Here is a 15,922-nt window from a genome sequence, read left to right as displayed (position 1 = left end):
ATAGAGTCAGACACAACCATGTAGCTTTTTCTTCTTCATGCAAACATTGATAAAAGCACATTGAATTGTATAGAATGTCATTGTTCTCCATCACAGCTGATAGAATACTATGACAACGGAACTCAATGGAACTCAGAACATTTGCTTGTCTGTCTCCCTGTCTAGCAGTCACAGTCACTCTCTGCCTTTCCTCTAAACCACTACTGTAGTCACTCTCTGCCTTTCCTCTAAACCACTACTGTAGTCACTCTCTGCCTTTCCTCTAAACCACTACTGTAGTCACTCTGCCTTTCCTCTAAACCACTACTGTAGTCACTCTCTGCCTTTCCTCTAAACCACTACCATAGTTACTCTCTGCCTTTCCTTTAAACCAGGATTTCCCAAACTCAGTCCAGTGGCCCTGGGTGCACGTTTAGCTTTTTTTTTTCCAGCACTACACAGCTGATTCAAATAACCAACTCATCATCAAGCTGTATTTATTTGAATCAGCTGGGTAGTGTTACGGCAAAAACAAAACATGCACCCAGGGGGACCCCAGGACAGAGTTTGGGAAACCCTGCCCTAAACCACTACTGTAGCCAACTCTGGCTCTATCTGACTCTACTCTGACTCTACTCGGACTTTACTCTGACTCTACTCTGGCTCTATCTGGCTCTACTCTGACTCTACTCTGACTCTACTCTGACACTCTCTGGACCTCTCTGACTCTACTCTGACTCTACTCTGACACTCTCTGGACCTCTCTGACTCTACTCTGACTCTACTCTGGCTCTATCTGGCTCTACTCTGACACTCTCTGGACCTCTCTGACTCTTCTCTGACTCTCTCTGGACCTGTCTGACTCTACTCTGACTCTACTCTGACTCTCTCTGGACCTGTCTGACTCTACTCTGACTCTACTCTGACTCTCTCTGGACCTGTCTGACTCTACTCTGACTCTACTCTGGCTCTATCTGACTCTACTCTGACTCTACTCTGACTCTACTCTGACACTCTCTGGACCTCTCTGACTCTACTCTGACTCTACTCTGACTCTACTCTGACTCTATTCTGACTCTCTCTGGACCTGTCTGACTCTACTCTGACTCTCTCTGGACCTGTCTGACTATACTCTGACTCTAATCTGACTCTACTCTGACTCTCTTTGGACCTCTCTGACTCTACTGTGACTCTACTCTGACTCTCTCTGGACCTCTCTGACTCTACTCTGACTCTACTCTGCACATAACCTCAGTCCAAACCCTATTACCTCTGCTGGTTGTACCAGAAACATGTTCATTATCTCACTCCAATGTATGTATGTATGTATGTATGTACAGTTTTGGGCAGCAGGTAGCCTAGTGGTTAGAGCTTTGAGTCAGTAATTGAAACGTTGCTGAATCAAATCCCCAAGCTGACAAGGTAAAAAATATGTTGTTCTAGGCAGGCCCGTCATTGTAAATAAGAATTTGTTCTTAACTGAATTGCCTAGTTAAATAAAGGTAAACATTTAAATGTATGCATGTATATATGGACATACCAGAGCATGAACTGACTAAGGCTTTAATGTATTCTCATTATAGCTTACACTAATCATCTACGGCAGGGCTAAATGTACTGAATCACTCAAAACTTAAACAATTGGCAGGGTTTAAACATCGCTCATTATATAATACTTTCCCTTTGTACTGTCATTTTTCCAAAGTAAATAATCAATAAAAACAGGCTCTATTGAGTCATACATTAATATATTGTATCTGACATAACTTTGAACAAAAGGTTTGCCTATGCTAATCTGGTGTAGACTAGGGAGCCAATTAGAACAGTGGAACTTGTTCTGAACATTCTGACGAATTCTAAATTCCATGTTAAACAGTTCCTTATACTCCGACAGTTTACACTGAGGTTTCTGCCAGGAGAAAACTCGGACCCAATAGTAACATATTCACAAAATGAGAAAATACTGTGATAAATAAAGAAATATGTGCTGTTCAATATAAAATCATGTCAATCAAAGACATCGGAACACAACGCCTTGAGAACAGGCACAATGTTAAAGGGTGTATGGTTGTTGGACACACACAAACACTCACACACACACACTATTGATAACTTCTGAAAAACACTAGACCATTGACATATTTATCTTTTAAGAGGCAGAAGACTAGAGGCTTTTCAATCTAGCCTTATACCTAACAGACATGGGTTTAAATGCTACAGTATTTGACCTTATTTAAAATACTTGAGCTATGCTTGATAGGGCTTGCCTCAATGGAACAAATAGAAAAGTCCCAAAGTACAAACCCTGCCCATCTGGCACTCAAGGTCATTCAAAGTATTTGAAAGCTTTCAAATAGTATTTAAACCCAGGTCTGTTGTACCTAAAGCCCAGAGTAGAAGAGCCTCATAATTGCAGAGTGATTTCCCCATAACATTTCTCCTTGAAGAAGATTTGTCTTTATAAATCTGCTCATCTGAAGAAATACAATTATCAATTTACAACAAAAAAAATCAAATTAAATTAAACAAAAATCAAGGGTATAAGAATTGTCTGCAAAAACTTTGTTTTCTCTTGTAGGATCTAAGTTTATATGAAAATAAGTCATGCTTCATGCTAAATACATTGTTTATATTACATGATCTTTGAATAAAAAATGATTTACTTTTGTATCTTATTTACAAGCACCCATGCAATATAACTGAGAAAGTCCTGCAGGTCAAATTGCTTCAATTAAGAAAGGAAAAATAAATATTTTCTAACCTTTTTACAGTTGTCCAGACTGGACAAATTGCTTATACTTTCATGAGAGTAGGTAGAGGAAGAATGGGAAACATTTCAAACAGAGATAAAACGACAACGAATCCACAATTTATGTAAATAGTTTTGTGAGTCTGTTAAATGATAGGCAGGTGTCGTAACATGGGGTATATTTAAACTGACATTCACTTTTTAATAGAAGAGAAATACTGGAAGAGTTTGAGGGACATAGTCTAAGTGAATCTGTGTCTGAAATGGCACCCTATTCCCTATATAGTGCACTACTTTTGGCCAGAGCCCATGACGCTCTGGACAAGGTAGTGCACTATAAAGGGAATAGGGTGCCATTTCAGATGCAGATGAGCAACAAGCACAAGATGGAGGAGATATATTGCCTCTGACCCGGCACTAAGTCATCACCATGACAACAAAAAACATTGTAACAGTAAAGTTCTAATTATCCTTAAATATTAAAAAGTGCTCTTAAAGGAATCGTGCACCGTTCTCCATGATGCCTTTACTATTGGTAATAGAAATTGCTGTAATGAATGTCAATTAAGTGCATGCGTGATTCTCTAAGAACAGATTTTTACAATTGTGTAGACATTTACGGTATTCTCCTGTCTCTTCTCTGAAAATCTTCTGATGTAATAATATATTCATTGCCATTGTGCAGATGCTTTTATCCAAAGCAACTTACAGTCGTGCATGAACACAATTTATGCGGGTAGCCACGGGTATTGAATCCACAACCCTAGGTGGTGCAACAGCCGTGCTCCACCAACTGAGCCGTACATGACCATATATGTTGTTGCTATGCCTTTACATTTGTCTTTGTAAGCAGATTGGCTACATCAGGCAACCTGGTCGCTTGTCTTTGGCACAGTCTTACATGTTGTGCTCATGGGCGTAGGAGGTGTGAGCAGCAGGTTTTAACTGTTTTAAAACTGTAAGTATTATTGGCTCAACTTCCTTGCTTACATTACTGGACACTTGCTACAGATTCACAGACGTAACCTCTGACACTTACAGATTACACAAAACGGTCAGCTAGTCTCCTCAAACATGACATTTTCTACTATGTTTTTCCCTAATTAGTGACAAAACATATTTTTCTATGGCTTGCATCCCTTTACACAACATAAAAACATCAACATCAACAGAGACACATGAGAATCAATTACCCATCAGAGTTAGCATTGAAACATATAGGAAACGTATAGGAAACGTATAGGAAACGTATCAGAAACATATAGGAAACGTATCGGAAACATATAGGAAACGTATAGGAAACATATAGGAAACATATAGGAAAACATGGATTTCTGATATTGCCACAAATAAGTAGGATGCTCCTAATGCCCCTGGAGGAGAGAAATAGAGCTAGAGAGAGATAGAGTGAGAGAGATAGATGAAGTAATGTCTATTGAGACTAATGCTTGAATAGAGTTCTATGTCTTGGCCCGTTGGTGGTTGATAGGTCAGTGTGTAGACCTGGTGTGTCGTCCTACTGAAGGACTCTGTGCTCAGGCCTGGCCATATACCCTTTTCACACTATGGAAGCCAAAGTTGACCTGAGCCAAGCCGAGATGTACTGGGGCTTCCTGGCCTGGTTACCCTCATCCACCATAGTTGCTGCTGGAACCATGCTGGAAAGGACACTCTGAAAATCTATGCTCAGAGCCAGGCTTTAGTTTGGGTCAATAGTGGGAATCAGGCATCAGAGACACAACACACCACCAATGGTTAGAAGCAGCTGGTGTCCTTCCTATCTACTCTGACCAGAATATCTGCTGTCCTTTTCTGTTCATTTCACAACGTTTCTACATGTTGAATCTCCACCATTTGTCAACACCCAGCAGGTGATTGCTAACACACCTTGCAACACACCACACCAACCCGCTGCTTTTAGCCGTTGGTCTTTGTGGCGTGTCTCAGCTATTACTTTCTAGGCCATGGCGATATGTGTGTAATCCAGGTGTGCTGGCCAGGTGTGTAGGCCAGGTGTACAGGCCTGATGTGTAGGCCTCTCTATGGCCTGGCATTAGTTAATTTCTGAGGGCCTCTTTCTGCTCCTTCTCTTTCTGAGCAGCCTTGGCTCGGTTTGTGATGTTGTTGAGGCACGCCCTGACGCCCGCCAGGTGGAGCAACGACCCAGCCGCCTCCTTCATCTCCTCATCATCGCTCTCCAACGGCGGCTTCTCTGCCGATGCTGCCGAACGGCGCTTCTTCAGCGGCAGTGTGTCACCCAGGGCCCGCAGGCGGTTTTTGGTCCAGGGCAGTCCCCGTCGCCGGGCATGCTGGGATAGGAAGGAGACGGAGGCAGAGTCCAGTGGGACTTCTTTAGGTTCGGATTTGACCCCTCGGTGGACTCCCACCTCCACTGCAATGATTTCATTGTCTTCATCGGACACGGAGGGCCCCTGGGAAGAACAGGGCATGTTGGGGGATTTGGCATTGCTGTAGTTGTGGTCCTCCTGGAGGTCGTCGCTGGGAGGGTGGGAGGTTTCACATGGGGTCAGGTAGTCTCCCAGAGCTGACCTGGAGAAAGACACACAGGAGAGATAGGAAGGCTATAGTTACTCTTAATGTAAACAGACTTAATTCTTGGTTAGAGTGTCTGCACTGAGATTGGAAGGTAGGGAGTTCAATCCCGGGCCGAGTCATACCTAAGACTGTACAAATTGGACCCGATGCGTCTCTGCTTGGCACTCAGAAACATTAAAGAGATACTGTAGATTGGGGGTAAGGCCCTGCGATAGACTAGCGTCCGGTCCAGGGGGTACACAGGTATACTATCTTAATTTGATCACTCTGTTGTTGCAGATAATTTTCCTTCGCAGAGGAAAATCCTAACTTGTTGGGTATTCAGGGTTAAAAAGCCTTCTAAAGTTTGTATTTTCCACTTAAAAATGTTAGACTTCATTTGCCCTAACGAAAAAGGGGAGGAGCAGGAGTAGATGTGACAGATGGTTCAGGTCAGAGCTCTGTGCAGACCAGTCAAGTTCTTCCACTCTGATCTCAACAAACCCTTTCTTTAGGGACCTCTCTTTGTGCATTGGGGCATTGTCATGCTGAAACAGAAAAGGGCCTTCCCCAAGCTGTTGCCACAAAGTTGGAAGCACAGAATCGTCTAGAATGTCATTGTATGCTGTAGTGTTAAGATTTCCCAAAACTGGTACTAAGGGGCCTAGCCCGAAATATGAAAAACAGCCCCAGACCATTATTCCTCCTCCACCAAACTTTACAGCTGGCACTATGCATTGGGGCAGGTGGCGTTTTCTTGACATCGACTGAACCCAGATTTATCCGGCAGACTGCCAGATAGTGAAGCATGAATCATCACTCCAGACAACGCGTTTCCACTGCTCCAAAGTCCAATGGCGGCGAGCTTTACGCCACTCCAGCCGACACTTGGCATTGGACATGGTGATCTTAGGCTTATGTGTGGCTGCTTGACCATGGAAACCCATTTCATGAAGCTCCTGACGCACAGTTCTTGTGCTGATGTTACTTCCAGAGGCACAATGTTGCAACCAAGGACAGACACATTTTACACGCTTCAGCACTCGGTGGTCCCGTTCTGTGAGCTTCTGTGGCCTACCACTTTGCGGCTGAGCCGTTGTTGCTCCTAGATGTTTCCATTTCACAATAACAGCACTTACAGTTGACCGGGGCAGCTCTAGGAGGGCAGAAGTTTGACAGACTGACTTGTTGGAAAGGTGGCATCCTATGACTGTGCCACGTTGAAAGTCATTGAGCTCTTCAGTAAGGCCATTCTGCTGCCAATGTTAGTCTATTGAGATTGCATGACTGTGCTCAATTGTATACGCCTGTCAGCAACAGGTGTGGCTGAAATAGCCAGACCCACTAATTTGAAGGGGTGTCCACATACTTTTGTATCTATGGTGTATTTCTGTATAGTTACTGTGTCATTACAATAGTACATTTGATATACCATAAAAGCTGATCAGAGCATCGCGTGATAAATAAATTAAAGTACTCCCTCTGTCTGTCCACACCACAGCAAACCCCTCGCTCGGACTGGACCTCATTTTCCTTTAGCAGGACAGTATGGCAGCATTACTGAAGGACATACCATCCTCTAAATGATGAAATATTCCATGCATACCTTATATGAGCTGCTGCCCTGCCAGTGGGGATGTTTAATTCATGACATGGTGTGCGTGTGTGTGCATTCATGTGTGTGTGTGTGCGTGTGTGTGCATTCATGTGTGTGTGTGTGCGTGTGTGTGCATCCGTTTGTGTGTGTGTGTGTGTGTATCCGTTTGTGTGTGTGTGTGTGTGTGTGTGTGTGTGTGTGTGTGTGTGTGTGTGTGTGTGTGTGTGTGTGTGTGTGTGTGTGTGTGTGTGTGTGTGTGTGTGTGTGTTTGTGTCCTTTCATGATCTCATGCTCCCATGATGGATAAGCATGTCCAGGCCTGTTCCTAAAGCTTCTCTGAATCACCAGGCTCTTCACAGGAATAAACCAGTGTGATGGCTGTAGAAACACACCTGGTTGTGATAAGACTTACAAATAGCACTATATTCCCTATATAGTTTACTACTTTTGACCAGGGCCCTTAGGGAAAAGGGTGCCATTTTGGATACAGTGTAAGACTGAACTCAACATGTAGTACTGTACTAAACAGAATAAAATACCAAAAACCTTTGTGTGGTGGTTTCATTTGTAGTATAATAGTAATAAACAAATGAATGTGTGATTATGTGAATGGTAGACGGTGGGAAAATACTTTTGGGAAGGTGAGGGGGGTGAGTGTGTGTACTCCAGGTGCAGCCATACGTCATAATCCAACATTTGATCGACAGGCTCACTGACCTTATCGCAGTGGTCCTTCTGCCCACGGGGCTAATGGGTAGGGGTCGGATGACAGGAAACAGACAATGGCTCCTGACGCAGGCCCCATTTTGGATCACGCCTTGAGAAACTACAGACAGAGGAGGAGACACAAGGATTTACATAGAGACACACACCAACAAATACACGCCAACAGACACTAGTGTGCACAAGAAAACACACACACACAAAAGGATGCAAACATTTGAAAGGTTCCTGTATGCATGGAACTCAAGGGTACAGAAACACCTCCTTCTCTGAATACACACACACACACACACACACACACACACACACACACACACACACACACACACACACACACACACACACACACACACACACACACACACACACACACACACACACACACACACACACACACACACACACACACACACACAAATACACATGCATGCATCTATACACAGAACACACACATACAACACAAAGTTGTTTAATAATTGTTAAGTTCCATAGAGCAACATTGTCGTAAACACATAGCAACATTGTCGTAAATGGCTAAGGTGTTGGATTGACTGGTCTGGGCTACTCCCCGAATTCACTTTAGAGAAATAATGAATAAGAAGCCAGAATCACAAGGTAGCCTATACACCTAAGAAAGACCTGGGATCAGTTCACTGAATATTCATTGGTTCTGTGAATAGTCCAGCAGAGCGGTATTGATGGGAGAGAAGAGGCTTATATAAGTGAGCAACTGTCCTAAATTAGTTAAGCTCGCTAGAGAATCATTAAATTAACAACCTCTGCTGGACGGCTCAATCCATCCCATCAAATGGGAAGTCAGTTGTACAACTGAATGCCTTCAACTGAAATATGTCTTCCGCATTTAACCCAACCCCTCTGAATCACAGGTGCAGGGGAATGCCTTAATCGACATCCACGTCTTTGGCGCCCGTGGAACAGTGGGTTAACTTCCTTGCTCAGGGGCCCAACGCTCTAACCACTAGGCTAAATGCCGCCCAACGGCTGAGGTTAGCAGAATCACAGGTCTCAGCATTGTGTTGATGTTAACGCACACAGGCTGTTGATATTTGGATGTAGCTATACCTTGACGTTTGTGTGTTGGGGGGGGGGGGGGACTGTGCATGTGGGGAGGGGATGGGGGGTTGTGTGTGTGTGTGAAGGGGGGGTTGTGTCTGGGGGGGGGGATTGTATGTGAGGCGAGGGGGCAATTGTGTGTGTGGAGGGGGGAGATTGTGTGTGTGTGGGGGGTTGTGTTTGTGGGATAGGGGGGTTGTGTGTGTGTGTGAGGAGGGGTTGTGTGTGTGTGGGATGGGGACTTTGTGTGTGTGTGTATGTTTGTGTGTGGGGGGGGGGGGATTTTATAAAAAATATATATATTTCACCTTTATTTAACCAGGTAGGCCAGTTGAGAACAAGTTCTCATTTACAACTGCGACCTGGCCAAGATAAAGCAAAGCAGTGCGACAAAAACAACACAGAGTTACACATGGAATAAACAAACGTACAGTCAATAACACAATAGAAAAATCTGTATACTGTGCAAATGGAGTAAGGAGGTAAGGCAATAAATAGGCCAACAGTAGCGAAGTAATTACAATTAAGCATTAACACTGGAGTGATAGATATGCAGATGATGATGTGCAAGTAGAAATACTGGTGTGCAAAAGAGCAAAAAGAGTAAATTAAAATGAGGATGAGGTACTGCAGGTAGTTGGTAATTGGATGGGCTATTTACAGATGAGCTGCAGCATTTGGTAAGCTGCTCAGATAGCTGATGTTAGAAGTTGGTGAGGGAGATATAAGTCTCCAACTTCAGCGATTTTGGCACTTCGTTCCAGTCATTGGCAGCAGAGAACTGGGAGGAAAGGCGGCCAAAGAAGGTGTTGGCTTTGGGGATGACCAGTGAGATATACCTGCTGGAGTGCGTGCTACGGGTGGGTGTTGTTGTGGTGACCAGTGAGCTGAGCTAAGGCAGAACTTTATCTAGCAAAGACTTATAGATGACCTGGAGCCAGTGGGTCTGGCGACGAATATGTAGCGACGGCCAGCCAATGAGAGCATACAGGTCACAGTGGTGGGTGGTATTTGGGGCTTTGGTGACAAAACGGATGGCACTGTGATAGAATGCATCCAGTTTGCTGAGTAGAGTGTTGGAAGCTATTTTGTAAATGACATTGCCGAAGTCAAGGATCAGTAGGATAGTCAGTTTTACGAGGGTATGTTTGGCAGGATGAATGAAGGAGAATTTGTTGAAAAATAGGAAGACGATTCTAGATTTAATTTCGGATTGGAGATGCTTAATATGAGTCTGGAATATGAGTCTGGAAGGAGAGTTTACAGTCTAACCAGACACCTAGGTATTTGTAGTTGTCCACACATTCTAAGTCATCATTGATATATACAGAGAAAAGAGTCGGCCCAAGAATTGAACCCTGTGGTACCACCATAGAGACTGCCAGAGGTCCGGACAACAGGCCCTCCGATTTTATACACACAACTCTATCTGAGAAGTAGTTGGTGAACCAGGCAAGGCAGTCATTTGAGAAACCAAGGCTGTTGAGTCTGCCGATAAGAATACGGTGATTGACAGAGTCAAAAGCCTTGGCCATATCGATGAAGACGGCTGCACAGTACTGTCTTTTATCGATGGCGGTAATGATATTGTTTAGTACATTGAGCGTGGCTAAGGTGCACCCGTGACCTGCTCAGAAATCGGATTGCACAGCGGAGAAGGTACGATGAGATTCGAAATGGTCAGTGATCTGTTTGTTAACTTGGCTTTCAAAGACTTTAGAAAGGCAGGGCAGGATAGATATAGGTCTGTAACAGTTTGGGTCTAGAGTGTCTCCCCCTTTGAAGAGGGGGATGACCGCGGCAGCTTTCCAATCTTTAGGAATCTCGAACGATATGAAAGAGAGGTTGAACAGACTAGTAATAGGGATTGTGTGGAGGGGGGGATTGTGTGTTGGGAGGGGGATTGTGTGTGGGGAAAGGGGGATTGTGTGTAGGGAAGGGGGAATTGAGTGTGGGGAGGGGGGGATTGTGTGTGTGGGAGGGGGGATTGTGTGTGGGAGGGGGATTGTGTGTGGGAGGGGGGGTTGTGTGTGTGGGGGGGATTGTGTGTGGAGAGGGGGGGATTGTGTGTGGCAGGGGGGGATTGTGTGTGGGGAGGGGGGAGGGGGGGGATTGTGTGTGTGGGAGGGGGGATTGTGTGTGGGAGGGGAAATGTGTGTGGGAGGGGGGGATTGTGTGTGGGGAGGGGGGATTGCGTGTGGGGGAATTTGTATGTGTGGGGGTGGATTGTGTGTGTGGGAGGGGGGATTGTGTATGTGGAGGGGGGATTGTGTGGGGAGGGGGGATTGTGTATGGGGAGGGGGGGATTGTGTGTTTGAGGGGGATTGTGTGTGTGGGGAGGGGGATTGTGTGTGTGTGGGGAGGGGATTGTGAATGTGTATGGAGGTGTGATTGTGCATGTGTGGGGAGGCGGGGATTGTGCGTGTGTGGGGAGGGGATTGTGTGTGTGTGGAGGGGGGAATGTGTGTGTGTGGGGAGGGGATTGTGTGTGTGTGTGGAGAGGGATTGTGTGTGTGTGTGTGGGGAGGGGAATTGTGTGCGTGTGTGGAGGGGGGATTGTGCGTTTGTGGAGAGGGGGAGATTGTGCGTGTGTGTGTTTCTATGTATGGCTAGGACAATGTTCTGTTATGCTCTGTCTCAGGCAGATCGCTCAAGAGTGACTTTTGGACATCTACGCACTTCGGGAAATCTATTCAAAACCGGCCACTAGGGGCAACAGTGAGCACTATTACCATCAAGTAGGCTTCAGTTTTGTAAAGGTGTTGTGGAAGGGATTGGTGGATTGCTGAATCCCATGACACTGAATCAGAAGGTTACATGTTCAATCCCAATGGTGGACGCTTTAAAAAAAAAAGTTTTACACTATCCCAAACCTTAACCCTTAGCCTAAACATCCGGAATGAGTGCATAAACTTAACCCTTATTCTTCTAAATTTGACATTTGGAGAACCAGAACTACGCTGAGCAGGAGTCAGCCCAGGGTGTCAAAAACACTTTGCATTTTGACATTTGGAGAAACATCAAATTCTACAGTGAGACTGCAAGAGCTTGTTGTCTGCATTAATCACTTAGAGAACATTTTACAGAAAGAAATAGATTAAGAGACAGATATTTAGAGAGGATAGAGAAAGAGATATTTAGAAAGAGAGGATAGAGAGACAGAGATATTTAGAAAGGGGGGATAGAGAGACAGAGATATTTAGAAAGAGAGGATAGAGAGAAAGAGATATTTGGAAAGAGAGGATAGAGAGACAGAGATATTTAGAAAGAGAGGATAGAGAGAAAGAGATATTTGGAAAGAGAGGATAGAGAGATAGAGATATTTAGAAAGGGGGGATAGAGAGACAGAGATATTTAGAAAGAGAGGATAGAGAGAAAGATATTTAAAAAGAAAGGATCATCACTGACGCTCCAGGTATTTGAGCCTGGCTGCTGAGCTCAGTTCATCTCACAGTTACTTGATGCTGGCTGATCAGCTCAGCTCAGCTCATCCCCTGCTCTCCAGTTATTTGAGGCTGGCAGCTCAGCTCAGCTCATACCCTGCTCTCCAGTTATTTGAAGCTGGCTGCTGACCTCAGCTCAGCTCAGCTCATCCCCTGCTTGCCAGTTATTTGAAGCTGGCTGCTGACCTCAGCTCAGCTCAGCTCTTTGAGTCTGGCAGCTCAGCTCAGCTCTTCACAGATGCTCCAGTTATTTGAGGCTGCTCAGCTTAGCTCATCACAGATGCTCCAGTTACGCTCCAGCTCCTCACAGACGCTCCAGTTACGCTCCAGCTCATCACAGACACTCCAGTTATGCTCCAGCTCATCACAGACGCTCCAGTTACGCTCCAGCTCATCACAGCCGCTCCAGTTACGCTCCAGCTCATCACAGACGCTCCAGTTACGCTTTAGCTCATCACAGACGCTCCCCCATGTATTTTCTTGTAAATCTGTACCTATACACAGTGCATTCGGAGAGTTTTCAGACCGCTTGACTTTTTCCACATTCCACATGTTACAGCCTTGTTCTAAAATGTATTAAATAGCCCCCCCCCCCCCCCCCCCCCCTCATCACATTACACACAATACCACATAATGACAAAGCAATAACAGGTTTTTAGACATTTTTGTAAATGTATAAAAAATGTAATATGGAAATAGCACATTTACATATTCACATTTACATTTACGTATTCAGACCATTTACTCAGTACTTTGTTGAAGAACCTTTGGCAGCGATTACAGCTTTCTTGGTTATGAAGCTACAAGCTTGGCACACCTGTATTTGGGGAGTTTCTTCCATTCTTTTTTAAATAATCCATTTTAGAATAAACCTGTAAAGTAACATAGTCAAGGTGTCTGAAAACCATCCCGGACCTCTGTACCAGGTGGTGTCAGTGGAAGGCCCTAAAAATTGTCAAAGACTCCAGTCACCAATAGTTATTGACTGTTCTCTCTGCTACCGCACAGCAAGCTGTACCGGAGCATCAAGTCTAGGTCCAAAAGGCTTCTTAACAGCTTCTACCACCAAGCCATAAGACTCCTGAACAGCTAATCAAATGGCCACCCAGACTATTTGTATTGTGCTGCAATTAGCTGTTAGTTGGTTGTAATTTTGGGTAGAGCAGACATTGCCATATATTTCAGTTAGCTGCATGTGTGACATAACTCCGCTAGACCTATTTAGGATATAATTTACAAAGATTATAACTTTTTTTAAATTTATCAAAAAGTATGTTTTTTTAATCAATTACTAAATTTGAGAATAACAACAATATGTGATATATTATTTGTTCTGTCTTTTCTGGTGGATTAAACTGAAACTGCAACCAACTTTCTATGGCTTGTTTTAAAAATAGCTATATTTTAGAGATCATTTAATGATGAAATAACCGAAAGTGAGAATTTGTCATCTGAATAAAGGGAAAAAAGCTGTTCTTGAACATGGTGTGAGACCTTCTTACTAATCTGCTTGAGAACCAGTTTGGATATAAGTGTAACTTTTATATGATGGACGCCTTTAGTTAGAGGTCTAATGCTTTAATATTTAACATTTCTTGCTCATATTTAATATTTCTTGCTCATATTGATTATATAAATAATCCCGTTTAATTTTGTTTGGTTTGCCATTAAAAAAAAATACATATATATTTTTGCTCATGAAATTTAAAAAAACAGGTTACTGAGTGTAGGCAAGACCATAAGCAAATCGGTAAACTGTGATATGACTAAAGAGTTAATCAGGGTGATTTTTCCACCAATAGACAGGTATTTTCCTTTCCATGGTAGCAAGATCTTATCTATTTTGCTAACTTTCTATTAGCATGTATTGGAATGAAATGATTTCGTTCTTTCTGGATTTGTATACCGAGTGTGTCCACACCCCGTCAGGCCATTTAATTGGTAAACTACAAGGTAACTCAATAGTTGTATTTTTTAGTTATCCAATACATAATATAGTACACTTATCATAATTTGGTTGTAATCCAGAGAGGTTAGGATACCCCTATAATGTTATTGTTGGATCTGATTTTAATAGCTAACATTTCGTTGGCCATAGTAAATAGACATGCCGATAGTGGACAATCTTGTTTACTCCTCTTGACAGTTTAAAACTTTCTGAGATGAGAGCCATTATTTACTATTTTACACCATGGGTTACGATACATAACTTTAACCAATTTTATAAGAGATTCTCCAAAATTGAAATATTTCAGGCATTTATATTTACATTCCAGTCATACTTAATCAAAAGCCTTTTCAAAGTTAGCTATGAATAGCAGGCCTGGTTTCCCAGATTTTTCATAGTGTTCTATTGTTTCCAGGACTTGTCTTATATTATCTCCAATGTATCATCGATGTAAAAAAAACGTGTCTGATTAGGATGAATAATATCCGAAAATACCTTTTAAATTCTATGCTCTAGGCTTTTTACTGGAATTTATTTACACGTAAGAGATGGAATTTACAGGTAAAAAAAACAAAATACTACATAGTTTCCTAGGAACGCGATGCGAGGCGGCCATCTCTGTCGGCGCCGGAAGTACTGGGTCTCGACCCTGGGTCTCGAACCCGCCCTGTACAACTGGGTACTGGACTTCCTGATGGGCCGCTCCTAGGTGGTGAGGGTAGGTAACAACATCTCCACCCCCGCTGATCCTCAACACTGGGGCCCCACAAGGGTGCGTTCTGAGCCCTCTCCTGTACTCCCTGTTCACCCACGACTGCGTGGCCATGCAAGCCTCCAACTCAATCATCAAGTTTGCGGACGACACTACAGTGGTAGGCTTGATTACCAACAACCACGAGTTGCCTACAGGGAGGAGGTGAGGGCCCTCGGAGTGTGGTGTCAGGAAAATAACCTCACACTCAACGTCAACAAAACAAAGGAGATGATTGTGGACTTCAGGAAACAGCAGAGGGAGCACCACCCTATCCACATCGATGGGACAGTAGTGGAGTGGGTAGTAAGTTTTAAGTTCCTCGGCGTACACATCACGGACAAACTGAATTGGTCCACCCACACAGACAGCGTCGTGAAGAAGGTGCAGCAGCGCCTCTTCAACCTCAGGAGGCTGAAGAAAATCGGCTTGTCACCAAAAGCACTCACAAACTTCTACAGATGCACAATCGAGAGCATCCTGTCGGGCTGTATCACCACCTGGTACGGCAACTGCTCCGCCCACAACCATAAGGCTCTCCAGAGGGTAGTGAGGTCAGCACAACGCATCACCGGGGGCAAACTACCTGCCCTCCAGGACACCTACACCACCCGATGTCACAGGAAGGCCATAAAGATCATCAAGGACAACAACCACCCGAGCCACTGCCTGTTCACCCCGTTATCATCCAGAAGGCGAGGTCAGTACAGGTGCATCCATGCAGGGACCGAGAGACTGAAAAACAGCTTCTATCTCAAGGCCATCAGACTGTTAAACAGCCACCACTAACATTGAGTGGCTGCTGCCAACACACTGACTCATTCCAGCCACTTTAATTATGTGAATTGATGGAAATTGATGTAAAATATATCACTAGCCACTAAACAATGCTACTTAATATGTTTACATACCCTACATTACTCATCTCATATGTATATGTATATACTGTACTCTATATCATCTACTGCATCTTTATGTATTACATGTATCACTAGCCACTTTAAACTATGCCACTTTGTTTACATACCCTACATAACTAATCTCATATGTATATACTGTACTCGTTACCATCTACTGCATCTTGCCTATGCCGTTCTGTACCATCACTCATTCATATATCTTT

At 43.8% G+C, this 15,922-nt stretch overlaps 1 protein-coding gene across 1 annotated transcript in view; it reads right to left on the bottom strand.

The window, feature by feature from the left end:
• Positions 1-1,528: 1,528 nt before the first annotated feature.
• Positions 1,529-15,922, bottom strand: part of LOC139407380 (forkhead box protein N3-like) — an 85,346-nt gene continuing 70,952 nt past the window's right edge. Inside the window, exons 5-6 of the mRNA XM_071151109.1 lie at positions 7,578-7,686; positions 1,529-5,278 (exon numbers count right to left, since the gene is read on the bottom strand). Coding sequence (XP_071007210.1) covers positions 4,786-5,278; positions 7,578-7,686 — 602 coding nt within the window. The 3' untranslated portion in view covers positions 1,529-4,785. The remainder of the gene's footprint in view (positions 5,279-7,577; positions 7,687-15,922) is intronic.

This window comes from Oncorhynchus clarkii, chromosome 4, assembly GCF_045791955.1.
Source record: "Oncorhynchus clarkii lewisi isolate Uvic-CL-2024 chromosome 4, UVic_Ocla_1.0, whole genome shotgun sequence".
Classification (NCBI taxonomy): domain Eukaryota; kingdom Metazoa; phylum Chordata; class Actinopteri; order Salmoniformes; family Salmonidae; genus Oncorhynchus; species Oncorhynchus clarkii.
Note: the sequence above shows the minus strand (reverse complement) of the source record. Positions and strands in the feature narration are given on the sequence as shown.